General features: G+C 37.8%; 1 protein-coding gene across 5 annotated transcripts in view; it reads right to left on the reverse strand.

The window, feature by feature from the left end:
* The window catches only part of LOC150103577 (uncharacterized), an 88,926-nt gene that overhangs the window by 16,449 nt on the left and 55,339 nt on the right, over positions 1–17,138 (reverse strand). For all 5 annotated transcript variants that reach the window (XM_090398297.1, XM_090398298.1, XM_090398295.1 and 2 more), the window contains one exon: positions 9,021–9,100. In XM_090398297.1, coding sequence (XP_090254423.1) covers positions 9,021–9,100 — 80 coding nt within the window. The remainder of the gene's footprint in view (positions 1–9,020; positions 9,101–17,138) is intronic.

The raw sequence follows: 17,138 nt of genomic DNA on the forward strand, positions 1-17,138 counted from the left end.
CACTACCAAGCAACACAATAACCATGCTTACTGGTAGGTCTCGACATTGAAAAGGCCTTTGACTCAGTGAGTCATTGTTATCTAAATGAAGTCTTCAAAGCTGTAGGTTTTGGGAAAAAATTTCAGAATATGATTTCAAATATTTACACCACAGCAGAGTCATGCCTAATCATAAACAAGAAACTGTCTGCACCAGTCAAAATTAAATGCTCGGTCAGACAGGGAGACAGCCTCTCTATGATCCTCTTTGCTCTTGCTCATGCTGGTGATACAAGAAATATCAAAACATCCCGGCATAGAGGGCACTCACATAGGAGGTGAAGGAAAAACAAAAGTGCTAGCATATGTCGACGATGTAACATTAACTGTAACTGCAGCCGAGTCCTTCACACTCGCATACAACATACTCAAAAAATTTGAAAAAGCATCAGCACTCAAAGTAAACCTGCACAAATGTCATGCAGTGTTCGTCGGCAGGTGGGTAAAAAGGCCTACCATACCAAACGACATAAAAATAAACAAACACCTACCACTTCTGGGGATCGTCATAAGGGAAACAAATCCAACACAACACACAATGGGAGTTTGCACATACAAAAATAACCAAGAAAATTACACAGATGAGACACAGACAACTATCACTAACAAGTAAAGCTAAAATATGCAATCAATACTGTCTAAGATATGGTACCTCATGAACAATACTAACTACAACGGTCAACAAGTAGACAGGATACACAGAGAGTGCGCAAATTTCATCTGGAATTTCAAATACGAACCCATCAGAAGATCCACAATATTCCATGACAATGAGGCGGAAGGACTTGTCTTAATAAACGTACATTTAAAAACTCTGAGTGCGAGAGCAAAAATCATAGAGAGAGCTTACACAGAGGAAAAAGCATGGAGCGCATATATAATATATTATATGCAGAAGATAATGCCTGAGAAAGTAATATGTTCCCTTATACATTCGAGTGGCAAAACACCAAGAATGTTCCACGAGATTGCGGAAGGCTACAACTTTATCAATAAATACATAGGAATAAACGAATTCTTGAAGATGAGACCTAAAGCAGCACACATCAAACTCATGTGCACAGTTATACCACCACTACAACACCAGGAGATTGAAAGAGGGACATTAAAACTATCAAATACACTAAAAAAAAAGCTTTCAATCTGCCCATAAATTGAAAATTAAAAACCTTCTACTACAAAGTACACCATGGTTGTTGCCCAATATGGTGCACAGCGAAAGGGATCCCACTTCAAGTCCCTGCCAGATGTCATTTTTGCCCCCAACCAGAAACACTTTACCATTTAATGATGTACTGCCCTCACACCTACCAAATATGGAACAGGTTCAAACATTCATAAAACACAAAGAACCTTTAACAAAACACACATTACACTGGTTAAACGAAGGTAACATTAACAAAACTAAAGCAATCATCATCATAATAACAATGTACTCGATTTAGATATACAGATGCGACAATATCTACAGAAGAGAAACAGGATCAGACATACTCATGGAAATAAACAACATATTAAAAGAAACAACCACAGATACCATAAACAGACACAAAATAACAAGACACCAATGGTGGAAAATAGTCTCATCTCAGAATTCAAAGAACAACTGCAAATTCATAGAAATAAAGGACCCACCATAAATAAATACATAAACAAACCCATACACAACTTTTTGTAGAACGCAAAATAAATATACATAAGTGAATGAAAAACATATTGTACATTAAGCTTTATAACTTTTTCATTAAGCTGTATAACCAATCGTACATTGATTGCTTTATACTATAATTAGTTGTATTTTTGTGCATAATGTTGGTCAACTATAGAGGTTGTAGTTTATTATTATTCAGGCCTCCAAGGAGTCAAAAGACTCATCGAGGGAGGTCCTTCCTAAGACAAAGTCTGTCAAGACCAATCGAGGGGAGGTCCCCCCCTGAGAAACACAAAGTCTATCATACCACTCTTTAAACTCACTGACCGTTCTCGCTCCCACCACTCCATCAGGCAATGCATTCCACGGCTCAACCACCCTCCACACAAAGAAACCGCTCCTTACCCTCTTGCTCACAGTTTCCTTTCGTAACTTCCAGGGATGGCCTCTTGTCATCACTCCTTCCTGCTGATCAACCAAGCGAAAGAACTCCCCAGTGTCAACCCTGTAACCACCTCTCAACAGTTTAAAAGTCTCAATCATATCACCTCTCCTTCTTCTATCCACCAAACTCTGCAGTCCACATTCTCTCAGCTGATCCTCATAACTATCCTTGTACAGTCCTGAAACCATCTTTGTCATCCGTCTTTGTATCCTTTCCACGGTTAATTTATCCCCTTCAAATCCTGGGGACCAAATCTGAGAACAATAGTCCAAGTGTGGTCTGATCAGAGACTTATACAACGGAGTGATATGCCTCTTATCTCTGTAGGTCAGTGTCCTTCTCATAATAGCAGCAATCCTCTGTGTTACCTTCACCACCTTTGCAATATGTCCCCTAAACTTCAGGTTTCTATCAATCATCAACCCCAGATCTCTTGTCTCCCCTACTTCCTCCAGTATAACTCCTCCCATAGAGTATGCAGCATCCCATCGATGTTTCCCAAACCTCAAGACCTTACATTTTGCTGCATTAAACTGACACCCCCATTCATTTGCCCATCTATCTAGCTTATTTAAATCCTCTTGCAGGACTACCACATCTGCACTATTACTAATAATCCTTCCCAGCTTCGCATCATCCGCAAACAACTGAATATCCCCCTACAATCCAATGGCAATGTCATTGATATAAAGGTTAAACAATATAGGTCCTAGTACTGAGCCCTGTGGGACCCCACTTGTAACCCTCTGCCTCCTGGAAACTGCTCCACCATACACAACTCTCTGATACCTATCAGACAGCCAATCCTGAATCCAGTTGACCAATCTGACATCCAGACCCATGTGCTGCAACTTAAATATCAGCTTATCATATGGCACCCTGTCAAATGCCTTTGCCAAGTCTAAGAAAATTGCAGTATATGCCTTTCCCTCATCTAATGTTCTTGTAACTTTATTATAAAAGGCTAGCATATTGCTAAAACAAGAGCGTCCTTTCACAAATCCATGTTGATTCTCACAGATAAGATTACCCTCATCTGCCCAATGCTGTATACGGTCCCTCACTACTTTCTCCAAGATCTTAGCAACTACTGACGACACACAGACTGGCCTATAATTAGACACTTCCAGTCTGTTACCACCCTTATGCAATGGCACTATCTTACCTTCCTTCTATTCCCTGGGCACCTTTGCCAAAGCCAGACTTTCATTGAAAAGCCACGTTAAAGGTACTGTCAATTCCTTAGCACATTCTCTCAAAACTCATGGCGAAATACCATCCAGTCCCACAGCTTTACTGACATCCAGAGTACTCAGTATCTGAAACACACTCTCCTCCTGTACCTCCAGACCTCGAACCAGTCCTATTCCTCTAGCATTAAAACTGACTCCTCTAGGATGAAATACTCCAATAAAGTGTTCATTGAACAATTACACTATGTCCTCTGCATCAGTCACTCTATTCCCATTTTTATCCCACAATATCATTCTTCCATAGTCATTTCTCCTCCTACTGGCCACATAGCTAAAAAATTCCCTAGGATTTTCTTTGGATCTTAGGGCCAATCTCCTCTCATATTCCAGTTTCGCTTTCCTTAACACACTAGTCACTCTTCTGGCCTGTGTCTTATATTCCTCATGCATCTCTTCACCTGTCTCCTTATATCTCTTCCATAGCCTCTTTTTCGCATGCAATTCCTGTTTAATGTTGTTTGTCATCCACTTTACTCCAAATTGCGTCCTCTTCTTCACTCGTGGTATACAACTTACCATTGCTGATAACAAATATTCTTTCACAATTTCCCACGCACTGGTGATATCCCGGCCTTCCAATTCCTCCCTCCATGAAACTTCCCGAAGTTGACGTCTAAGACTATTATAATCACCTGCCTTATAATTCCACATAAGTTCCCATCTCTTTGATACTCCTGCATGTCTATTCATTTTCCAAGTCAACACCATATGGTCACTCTCTCCAACTGGTGGGAGAGACGTCAACTCAGTTATTATCAACTCTTCTGATGCTATAACCAAATCCAAAACTTTTGAACCTCTTGTTCCCTCTGTTACATGTTGCCTAAGACATTTGTACCTCAAGAATTCTAGAAATTCCATTCCCCTATTGCTACGTGCATCTTCCTCTCTCCAATTTATACTACTGAAGTTAAAATCTCCCATAACAATCATTCTTCTTGCACTTGCCAAACTTAGCTGTCTAAACATCTCCTGGTCCCCATCCTCTGTGCTCCTGGGTCTGTAGCAATACCCCACTAAATATCCTGTCTTGCCTACCTCTACCTCACACCATACGCTCTCAAAATCATTTGTCTCACTTCCTTCCAAATTCTCCACTCTTAGAGGACATAGGTCATCACTTATCATAAGCAGCACCCCACCACCACGCTTTCCCCTCCTATCCTGACGAAAAATGCTATACCCAGCGACTTCTATTCCTGTTGTTATATCCCCTTCTGTCAACCACGTCTCAGTGATCGCAATAATTTTTGGCCAGGCTATCTGCGCCACCAATTCCTGTCCCTTATTCCGGATACTCCTGGCATTAGTATAAAGCATATAAATGCCATTGTTTCTATACCCAGCATTATCCCTTCTAGACTCCACTGGGCTCAGTGTTACCTGACATTGTCTGCCTTCTCCCAAGTATCCATTCCCGCAAGAGGCCACCCCTGCTATCATCCTCAATGGGACACACTGACTCGTTCAGAACAGCAATCTCTCCAGATGCCTACGTCCTTCCTCTTTCAAATGTAAACGGTCTCTCGCATACAACTCCTCTCTTTCCTCAAATGCACTCCAAGCATCCACATATACCAGTCCTCTCTTGTCACACATTCTCGCTATTATGCCATTCAATATCACCGCTCTTCTGCTCAGCTCATCATTATCATACCTAGGCAACACGCACACTATTTTTCCTCTCTCTGTCTTCTTCCGTAGTCTCAAGCAAAAATCTCATATCTCTCGCTGTCCGACTTACATTACCACTCAAGTCATTCGTTACTACCATCACAATCATTTCATCCACCCTTTCACCTCTCTTAATTGCCATAGCCACCCTTTCTATTGTTCCTCCTGGCAAACACTCCTCACGCATCCTATCTTGAACACCACGGATCATTGAGTCGCCATACATTTATGTATCAAAAATGTTAATGACAGTTTGTATAGTGGAAGAGTGTGACGACACTCCTGATCCGCTGGGTAATCTCAACTCCCTGCCAAAATGTAACTCTCGCTTTTATGTTAAAGCAATATTGCATATGTATATACAGAGTTGGAATCTAAAAGAGATAATAATGGCAGAATAAATTTGAATAAACTATGTAATGATGTACTGCAAAAACTAATTTTAAAATAATTATATATAAAGAATACTACCCAAAGAATGATAAAGTAGTCTAGGTGGAAATAGACACTGAGCATGTTATAGTGTTGTATATGAAAATAGAATATCAATGTAAAACCATTGCATATAGAAACAAACATCGTATGTATGTAAATAGCAATTCATTTCTTTAGATAAGATAAGAGCATTGTATCAAATCAATACGTAACTTATGCTATACGACGAATAATGACTGCTCAAAGAAATGAAAAGGCTTTAGGTGGAAATAGACTCTGAGCATGTTATAATGATGTACATGAAAATTAATTACCAATGTAAAGCAACTGTATATGGAAACAAACATTGTATATATATATATATAAACAGCAACTTATTTCTAAAGATAAGTAATGGCATTGTATCAAATCAATATTTAACTTATGCTGTATAAAGAGAAATGACTGCTCAAAGTATTGTAAAGGACTTTAGGCAGAAATATCCTCTGAGCATGTTAGTGTTGTACATGAAAATGAAATATCAATGTAAAACATTTCCTTTGAAAAGCATGCTATGTACATATTGTATACATCTGTAAATAGTTGTATATATATTTATTCTGAATGTATATAGATGCTTTGGATGATTAATAAATATGACTACACGAAATACACCGTTCTTGTCCAATCACCAAAGTTAGGCAGCGTTGGGCCTGGTCAGTACTTGGGAGGGTGTCACCTGGGAACACTGGGTGCTGCTGGTTTTCCCTTTGTAGCACCTCCATAACTTAGTGGGTAGAGACAAATCCTTTGTTCAGGAAGACCTGAATTCGAATACTATTCTTTACATCTAAGACATAAAGGATCTTTATCAGAGCATTTTGCCAGCCTGTTTGGCTGAGTGGTTAGCGTATCTGCTCTCCAGCCAAAAGGCTGTGGGTTCGAATCCTGCCGTGGGCATGGATGTTTGTGATTGTCTGTGAAAATACTAGAGGTGGTGGTCGGCAGTAGATGGCATTGGCATCGATGATTAAAATAGTTGCAGTTGGTGAAATGAGTGGTGGAGACAGTTGTAGAGTAAGTGACCTCCCTCGATGAGCCTTTAGACTTCCTGGAGGTGTTACATAATAATAATAATAAAATGTATGTGAGAAAAATAATATTATGCAGTAGTACCCCTTTTCTCCGTTCCACCCTTTTGCCATGTTTCGCCAACGACTCATATTCTGTTTGTTTATAGAAGTCGTGTGCAGTGCATCTCTTAGAAATTGTGTGCTGTGCAGCTCTTATATTTGTACTCATGTTACAATACTCATATTCGAGATTATAATGGTACCCAAAAGGAGCCATAAGCCATAAATTAAGCCTTCTTAATTTGCAAGAAAAGCTAGAAGTAATCAAACTTACTGAGTAAGACATGACTGATATAGGCTGCAAGCTAGGCCTACCTCATAGAACAGTTGATACAATTGTTGCATTTGCAAGCTAAATAAAGGCTATGTTCTGCTTTTTGCTGATTTCTGGTGCTCTGATCCCTAATCTGGCGAATAAGTGGCAGCAGGTTGTACTTAGCAAAATTCTAAGAGACACTCAAGTGTAGGTTTTAAAAGATTTAGTTAATTTTGGCATTCACCATTAAAACGGTTCACCACCCCTGTTGTATGTCCAACTCTTATTTTCCATTCTGGTATTAATGTGTTTCATCTGTTTATGAATGCTTCCCCATATCTTTAATGCCTGTCAGCTTGCAGATGTCTCTGTTTTTGATGTTCACTGTTCTTCTGATATTGCATACTCTGTACTGCGTTTTATTACTCAGAGGTCATCTTCTCTCTCTCTCCTATATTTATTCCACACTTCAGACCTGCAACTTGAGGATGGATGAATGTTTTTTTTTTTTTTGTCTGTAACTGCTAATTTAATGGGATGACAGGAGTAAGTTCCTTTGTCCTTCTCATCAGCTCTTCTATAATACTATTGTCTATTTATAGTCTGGCACAAGCAATGGTAGGCCTCAACTTGTTCTATGGATGTGCTTTTAAAACTCTGTGGTTAGTTTCCATCCACTTTGTTATTTCATGGTAGATTTTCAAGCGAACTTTGTCTGTGATGATGATAATAATTCCCCACATCTTTTGCAGCAACCAGCAAATGTTCATTCATGCTACTATCAAATTCACTGAACTAACTTTTGTTCCTGTTTGATACCTGTTACTAAGCTTCTCAACTTTTCATCCATTCAGAGTACTAGTCGACTGTAGATAATGCAGACTTTTGCATTTGGGACCACTGGTTAAAAAAAAAAAAATAGTAGAAAATAAAAATAATAAAATTTTTATTTTTCAGATTTTCAATGAAGTGCTGTAGCAAGTACTTATATAGTACTTGTAACTTATGTGTTACAAACTAATAAATCTTTTGTCTACATAGAAGACTAATTAACTGTTAGTTGCTAATTTAAATATAGCAATACAGCAGTTGTGCTTCTTAATGCAAGACTTGAACAGACTGCATTTGTTGGTGTCATAAAGTGGTAGTCAGATTTTTTCTTCAAAAGTTTTGATTTTCCTCCAACAAAAAATACACACACAGCTAGAAAACATATGAAGTCCATATGCCTTTGATTGTCTGAATACAAAGCATCACCAATGTAAAGCTGATTGTCACAAAAGAGCACTAGTCATGTAATATAATACGGCATTATAAGAGTTAACGATTCAAGATACCAAAAAATCATATACTGTAGTCCCCCCCCCTTATCTGCAGCTTTAGTTATCTGCGGTCAATTCCAGTCCGAAAATATTAAATGGAAGATTTCAGAAGTAAACAATTTATGTTTTAAACTGCACGTCATCCTGAGTAACGTGATGAAATCTCATACTGTTCCGGCTGGGACATAGATCACCCCCTTTGTCCAGCGTATTTATGCTGTACCATATACGCTACGTGCATATTAGTCATTTATTAGCTGTCTGAAAATATTAAATGGAAAATTCCAGAAATAAACAATTCATAAGTTTTAAATTGTGTGCCGTTGTGAGTAGTTCTTGGTTATCAGATTGACTGTTGCAGTATCGCAGTGCTTGTGTTCAAGTAACCCTTATTTTACTTAATGGCCTCAAATTGCAATAGTAGTGATGTTGGCAATTCAGATATGACAAAGAGAAGCCATAAAGTGCTTCATTTTAAGTGAAAAGGTTGAAAGTTCGACTTCATAAAATAATAAATAAATAAATAAGTAATAAAAAAAAAGTATGCTGAAGTTGCTAAGATTCCATTCGCATTCAGATATTGTTTATTACAGTATATTGTTATAAATGATCTATTTTATTATTAGTTATTGTTGTTAATCTCTTACAGTGTCTAATTATAAATAAAACTTTATCATAAGTATGTATGTATGTGAAAAAAAAATAGTATATATATATATATATAGGGTTCGGTACTATCTGCAGGAGGTCTTGGAATGTATCCCCGTGGATAAGGGGGGGGGGGGGAGACTACTGTACTGTACTATATAAATTTTCTCCTTCATTATTCTCACCTGATCCATTTTAAAAATAACATCTAATGCTTCAGATATCTTTTTCATCTGTTTCACTGTCTTCAAACATTGTTCAATTTCTGTAAACAGAAATTGAACAATTAAGGTTAACATAATTTCAACAGTAGTATGAACAAAAACATTAAACTTAACTATGATATAAGAATGAAAAATCAGACATACAGAATTCAAGATATCCTCTCTCTCTCATATCAAATATTTCTAAATATGAATTAAAACCGAATAAAATTAAATTAAAAATATCAAGAAATAGCATATTCTTGTTTAATCCTTCGTTATTCAAGTGTAAGCAAACAGTTTACATGTGAAATATCTTCACAACTAGGCTACTGAAGCTAATGACTTCAAATGAATTGCCTTAATGTTCCATAATGCAAAACAAACATCCTTTCAGGTGTGTTAAATGCAGAAGTCATACATATTACATATATAAGTAGCAAAAAAGGTGTCATGCATTATTATACTTATATGACTTCGGCATTTTTCTATATAAACGCCAAGAAAATATAATTTCTTGGCGTTTTTAATTTAATTTATAACCAAATGAAAAAAACTTTTTATTATTATTATTATTTCCCAAGACCTCATGGAGTCAAAGACTCATCTGGGAGGTCCTTTTATCACACACACATCTCATCATACCGTGTCTTAAACACACTCAAACTCCTTGCAGACACCACACTCTCAGGCAAGGCATTCCAATTATTCACAACTCTGCACGAAAAAAACATGCCTCTCACTCACCTGATCTCCCACTATTCTCTGTAGAACTTCTCAACCATTGATCTTATAACAACCCCTTACCAACTTGTAGGTCTCTATCATATCTCCCCTCTTCCTTCTCTCCACCAGACTCTGCAAATTACATCTTCTTAATCTTTCCTCATACTCAAAATTCCAGAGGTCAGAAACTACCTTAGTCAGTCACCTTTGGACCCTTTCCAACCTCTCATCATCCTTCTGAAAACCCGGTGACCAAATCTGGGCACAATAGTCCATGTGTGGCCTAATCAAAGCCTTATACAATGGAACAAGAATCTCCCTACTTCTACACGTCAGTGTCCTCCGCATCATTCCCAGAAGTCTTTGTGTTGTCTTCACAATTTTGGCTTTGTCCCCTAAATTTTAGATCCTTATCGACTATCACCCCTAGATCTCTTATTTTCTCTATCTCCAACAATATATTCTCACCAAGCATAAATTCTGCATCCCATCTTTGTTTTCCAAATTTTAAAACCTTACATTTTGCAACATTGAACTCACATCCCCATTTGCTTGCCCAATCACTCAATTTATTCAAGTCTTCCTGCAAGATCACAACATCCTGACTACTCTTCGTGGTTCGTACCGACTTTGCAGCATCTGCAAACAACTATATCTACATCCAAATCTTCACCTATATCGTTAACATACAAGTTAAATAGTAATGGCCCTAAAACAGACCCCTGAGGCACTCCACTAGTGACTTTCCTTTTCCTGGATATCGCACCCCCATACATAACTTGTTGATACCAATCAGATAGCCAGTCTCCAATCCAATACACTAATCTAATATCCAACCCCATCTGCTCTAGTTTGACTGTCAACTTATCATGAGATACTCTATCAAAAGCCTTTGCGAAATCCAAGTATATCACTGTGTATCCTTCTCCTCTATCCAAGGAAGCAGTCACTTTATTGTAATAAGTAAGTAGATTACTAAAACATGACCTCCCTTTAGCAAATCCATGTTGTCCATCAAAGATGATACCATTGTTGTCAACACAACTCTGGATCCTAGTTCTCACAAGCTTCTCCAAACTTAACCACAACACTTGACACAGAGATAGGCCTATAGTTTGATGCTTGAGTTCGATCACCTTCTTTATGAAGTGGCACAATCTTGTCCTCCTTCCACTCTTTAGGAACTTGACCAAGTGCAAGACTCGTATTAAAAAAATATGTCAAGGCAGGTGTCAACTCTCTGGCACATTCCTTCAGAATACGCAGTGATATATTATCAAGTCCCACAGCCTTATTTACATCTAGTGTAGTCAACTCTCCAAACACCTCATGCTCACTTACAGTCAGTCTCTCCTCCCTGTCATCAACTGCTCTCAATCTCCATGAAGTCACATTCACAAGATTGAAAGACCGTTATGAACTGCTCATTAAGTATCTCCACCACACATTCCGCAACAGCTGTCTTTATACCATTTTCTCCTATCAATGTCATCCTTCCATAATCATTCTTTCTTTTGCTGGCTACATATCAAAAGAACTCCTTAGGATTCTTTTTAGCTTCATTAGCTAACTGCTGTTCATACCTCTCTTTAGTTACCCTCACCAACCAAGTCATCCTCCTCGCCTGGTCTTTGTAGAACTCTTGGAATTGGTTACTTCAACTTCTCTTATGCTGCCTCCACAATGCCCTTTTTCACTGTATCGCATGCTTAATCTCTTTATTCATCCACCTCACACCTATCTTATTTAACCTTCTCACCCTTGGAATACATTTAGACATTGCATCTACTAAATAGTTTTTGAAAATCCCCCAAGCTGCACTGATCTCTTTTCTAGCTAACTCCTCATTCCATGCTACACCCACAAGCTGTCTCCTGAGCTCTTCATAATCACCTCCCTTGTAGTTCCACATATACCCTTTTTTCACAGGGGTCCTTGCACTGCTGGTAACCACCCAGGTAAGCTGAATATTATTATAATTTATACTATTGATGCAGGAGTATCAAAGATAAGGGAATGTATGTGGAATTGCAATCCAGGTGATTATAATAGTCTTAGATTATCAACTTGGGGCAGTTCCATGGAGGGAGGAATTGGAAGGGGGATATATCATTAGTGCTTGAAATTGTGAAGGAATATTTGTTGGCAGCAATAGTAAGCTGTATTCCATGAGTGAAGAAGAAGACACAATTTGGTGTAAAGTGGATGACAAGCAATATCAAACAGGAACTGCAGGTAAAAAAGAGGTTATGGAAGAAATATAAGGAGAAGGGTGGAGAGCACAGATGCATAAAGAATATAAGAATTATGGCAGGAGAGTGGTTAGTATGGTAAGGAAAGCAAAACTGGAGTATGAGAAGAGATTGGCCCTAATGCCCAAAGAAAATCCTCAGGAATATTTTAGCTATGTGGCCAGTAGGATGAGAAATGATTGCAGAAGATTGATAGGAAGAGAGTGACTGATGCAGCAGACATAGTGAAGTTGTTCAATGAACACTTTATTGGAGTATTTCATCCTGGAGAAGTAGGTTTTAATACTAGAAGGATAGGACAAGTTTGAGGTTTAGAGGAGAGTGTGTTTCAAATACTGAGTACTCTGGATGTCAATAAAGGAGTTGGAATGGATGGAATTTTACCATGGTTTTGAGAGAATATGCTAAAGAACTAATGGCTCCATTGACTTGGCTTTTCAATGAAAGTCTGGCCACAGGAAAGGTACCCAAGGAGTGAATAAGATAGTGCCATTACATAAGGGCAGTAGCAGACTGGATGTGTCAAATTATAGATCAGTTTGTGTTTAATAGTTGGAGAAATTCGTGAGAGACCATATATAGTGTTGGTTAGGTGAAAGCAACATTATCTGTAAAAGTCAACATGGATTTGTTAAGGGATGCTCTTGCTTTAGTAATATGACTGCCTTTTATAATAACATGACAAGAGCGACTGATGAGAGAAAGGCATATTCTGCCATTTTTTTGGATTTTGCAAAGGCATTTGACAGAGTGCTACATGAAAAGCTGATATTTAAGTTGCAGCACATGGGTTTAGATGTCAGGTTAGTCAACTGGATTCAGGATTGGCTATCTGATAGGTATCAGAGAGTTGTGTATGGTGGGACAATATCAGGGAGGCAGAAAGTTACAAGCGGGGTTCCCACAGGGGGATATTCAGCTGTTTGCAGATGATGTGAAGCTAGAAGGGTTATTAGTAATAGTGCAGATGTGGCAGCCTTGCAAGAGGATTTGAATAAACTGGACAGATGGGCAAATGAATAGCAGTATCAGTTTAATGCAGCAAAATGTAGTCTTGAAGTTTGGGATACATCGATGAGAGGCTACTCTGTTGGAGGAGCTGTACTGAAGGAAGTAATAGAGGCAAGAGATATGGGGATGATGAAATTCAGGGAACATATTGCAAAGGTGGTGAAGGTAACCCAGAGAATACTGAGAAGGATGCTGACCTGCAGAGATAAAAGAGTTATCATTCCATTGTATAAAACCCTGAAAAAAACCACACTTGGACTATAGTTCTCAAATTTGGTCCTCAGGATTTGAAGGGGATAAATTAACGGTGGAAAGGGTACAGAGGTGGGATAACAAAGATGGTTTCAGGACTGTACAATGTTAGTTATGAGGACAGGCTAAGGGAATGCAGACTGTAGAGTTTGGTAGAAAGAAGGAGAGGTGATATGATTGAGACTTTTAATCTGTTGAGAGTTAGTTACAGGGTTGACACTAGGGAGTTCTTTTGCTTGGTGGAACAAGGGAAGGAGCAAGGATAAGGGGTCTTCCCTGGAAGTTACAAAAGGATGCTGTGAGCAAGAGGGTGAGGAGCGGTTTCTTTGCATGGAGGTGGTTGAACCGTGCAATGCATTGTCTGATAGAGTGGTGAGAGAGCGAACGGTCAATGAGTTCAAGGAGTGGTATGATAGACTTTGTGTATTCTGGGAAGGGCCTCCACAATGAGACTTTTGACTCCATGGAGGCCTGAATTATAATAATAATAATAATATCTATCTACCCTATCCTCACAAATATCTACACTGTTAGTCAAAGGTGTATGTGGATTTCAGAGTTTAATTGACAGGTTGAAAAGAGGGTGGAAATGATAGAAGCTTATAAGTTAGTAAAATGATTCTATAAGATTGACAAACATGAAATTTTTCAATACATAATGAGTATTGAGAGAACAAGGGGTACACCCTTGAAAGACAATGCTAGTAAGGATGTGCAAACTAAATTCTTTGCTTGGAGAGTAGTGAATGAATGGAATAGATTGCCAGAGGTAATTGTGAGTGCTTGAATGATGAACGATTAAGGAAAGGTATAATATATGTTGTGTGAATAATTATTATTATTACGGGTATCTCCATGGAGTCAGTAGACTCATCGCGAGAGACCCAAACTAGCAAAACAATATCTGTCATATCTCTTCTTGAATTCATTTACAGACGAAGAGCTCACAACTAAGTCAGGCAATGAATTCCACTCATTCACAACCCTCCAAGCAAAAAACCTTGTTCTGACACCCTTGTTAACCACACGCTTCTTTAATTTCCAGGGATGACCTCTTGTTCTTCCATCACTATCACATAGCTGAAACATTTCCCATGCATCAATCCTATAAAAACCTTTCAGTAATTTAAATGTTTCTATCATATCCCCTCTTCTCCACCTATCAACCAACCTCTGCAATCCATAAGCTGCCAATCTATCAATGTAGGGAGCATTTTTTACATCACTTACCAACTTAGTCACTCTTCTCTGAACCCTCTCCACAGCCTCCTCATCTCCAAGGAATCCAGGTGATGACCAGACCTGAGCACAGTAATCCAAATGTGGAAGTATCGATGCTTTATAAAGGGGAATAATAACCTCTTTATCTCTGGATGTCAGTGTGTTCCTCAACTACCAAGTAATCCTATGTGCAATCTTGGACACCTTAGCAATGTGTCCTCTGAACTTCATCTCCCTATCTACCAACACCCCTAAGTCCCTAGCCTCATCAATCTGTTGGAATACTGTTCCATCAATGTAGTACACAGCTGGTAATCTTTTAATCCCAAAATGCATGACTTTACACTTTTCTACATTGAACTGACATCCATTACCTTTTGCCCATTCTACCAGCTTATTTAAATCATCCTGCAAACTTTCAACATCAGCTTGATTTTTTATTGCGCTACCCAACTTTGCATCATCAGCAAACAACTGAATATCTTCCTGTAAGCCATTTCCTATACCATTTATATACAATTAAACAACAATGGCCCAAGCACAGAGCCCTGAGGCACACCACTCACCTGCCTCATCTTGGATTCGGCTCCTAAATACACCACCTTCTGTTATCTCTCCCTGAGCCATTCTCCTATCCATATCACCAATTTAGTATCCATTCCCATCTGTTCCAATTTGCGTAACAGTGTTCCATGGGGTATCCTGTCAAAAGCCTTAGCAAAATCCAGAAGTACCATTGTGTAGCCAGTTCCTTTGTCCAACTCAGATGTCATTCTATTATGAAAAGTTAATAGATTGCTGTTGGATCGTCCTTCCTGTCTTTTGATCCGCCATCTTGCTTTAACGTTGTTTTTATTAAGGTTAAATAATTGTATGTTGATTACTAATCCAAATATAGGGAAATTTCTATTATACTGCGCCACCCTATATTCAGATTAGTCTATGCAAAATAGTATAATCAAGTATTAATTAACTTAAGCAGTCTATGTTTACATATAGGCAAATTTTACATTAACATTTGAGGTTCCCGCTAGGTCTGATGATTTCATGAACGGTGCAGTGGAAAACAATCAGGCTAACAACAAATTGAAATCAATAAAACAAAACATTTAATGCAAGGTTATATAATATACACATAAGCATACTTTGGATAAAAGATAATGCAAAATTAACTCAGTTCAACTACACATAACATTCACTTAACTTTTGGTATTAAACACTGAGCTTAAAAATCGAATTTCTCCCTAATAGGCAAAGATAGTTCTAAAGTTCTTTACCACTGAAATTCACAGCAAATATTTTTACAATAGTATTCTTTATCTATCCCTTAGTCGGAGATTACATAGTTCAGTCAAGAGGTAGTTATCACTTTAAGGGGGAGAGACTATTAATCTCCTAGCTTCAGCAAAACATAAACACCACAGTTAATGTTAGGATTAAACAGGAGGAGTTAATTCTTATAATTTCAGTCTAAAATGCTATAAAGTTGAACTGTTCTTACCGGAATAAATCTTTGCACATAATATTCACTGAGGCACACTTAAAACTTTAGTTAATTATCTCACTAGAGCTACATATTCCAAAAGTAATCTTCTTTAAATTAACTTAATCTTTAATTTCAGCACATCACAAATGCAGACACACTTGCACTAGAAAATCTACTTATTCCTCATATACTACTTTGCAATAGAATCAGCTTTCCACTAATCTTCCTTGAAAGCTCTGGAATACAACATTAACTTCAGAATTCCATATCAATATTCTGAGTTGTCAATTTACATTTTGATCCTTTGTAATCTGGTTACAGCACTTAATTCTTTGTACTACAGTCTCTTACTTAACTCTGTGCTGCTAATAAATTATTTCCTCATCTCTATCGTACTGTTCTCGGTGCCGTTACTGTGCTGAGTGCTCTAATTGTACTCAGTCCCTAGTTCTGGAGCTGACTGACTGTCGACCAACTGCTTTGACCAACTCCTGACCCACTGCTCTTGTTTACTCTCGCTTTCCGTTTATATATTTTCACTCCGTTTTCCCGACAAAACTTGTTCTCACCGTCTAGCTCATATCAATTCCATCTCACATCCATAACTCGCGCACTACTATGCTCGCGCTTTCTATTTTTAACTCTGTCTCCATGACAACAATTAGAGCAGTACATAAGCATAAGCATTATTACATAACATTTTACCTTTGCATACAGAAATAAAATAAAAGGATAATTTTTCAATTCAAATAATATATAATTAAATATGATGAACACAAATTCTTCTACTATTAATATAGGAATAAATAAAATAATTTGAAGGTTATTTTTTATACAGAGTTCTTTCCATTATTAATACATATCCTAGATTAAATAATTAAATAAAAAAACTCAAAGGTAATTATATGAATAATAGTCTATAATAAGAGATTTATATTAAATAATATCTACAAATGTAGCCTTTGATATGGTGGATTATGTTGGATTCTGAAGGGAGTATTAATAATTTTATTTTCTCTTCATTCTGAATCCAACAGAGGCTCACTCTTCCTTTGAAAAATTTTTCTTTAAGGGAAAATTTTTCACACTAGATTCACGAATGGAGAAAATTGACTTCTTATCTCCCTTCCAAGATCTTAAGTAGTACATAGT

Source organism: Typopeltis vanoorti, chromosome 9 (assembly GCF_054136105.1).
Source record: "Typopeltis vanoorti isolate ZY-2024b chromosome 9, IOZ_Tvanoo_1.0, whole genome shotgun sequence".
Classification (NCBI taxonomy): domain Eukaryota; kingdom Metazoa; phylum Arthropoda; class Arachnida; order Uropygi; family Thelyphonidae; genus Typopeltis; species Typopeltis vanoorti.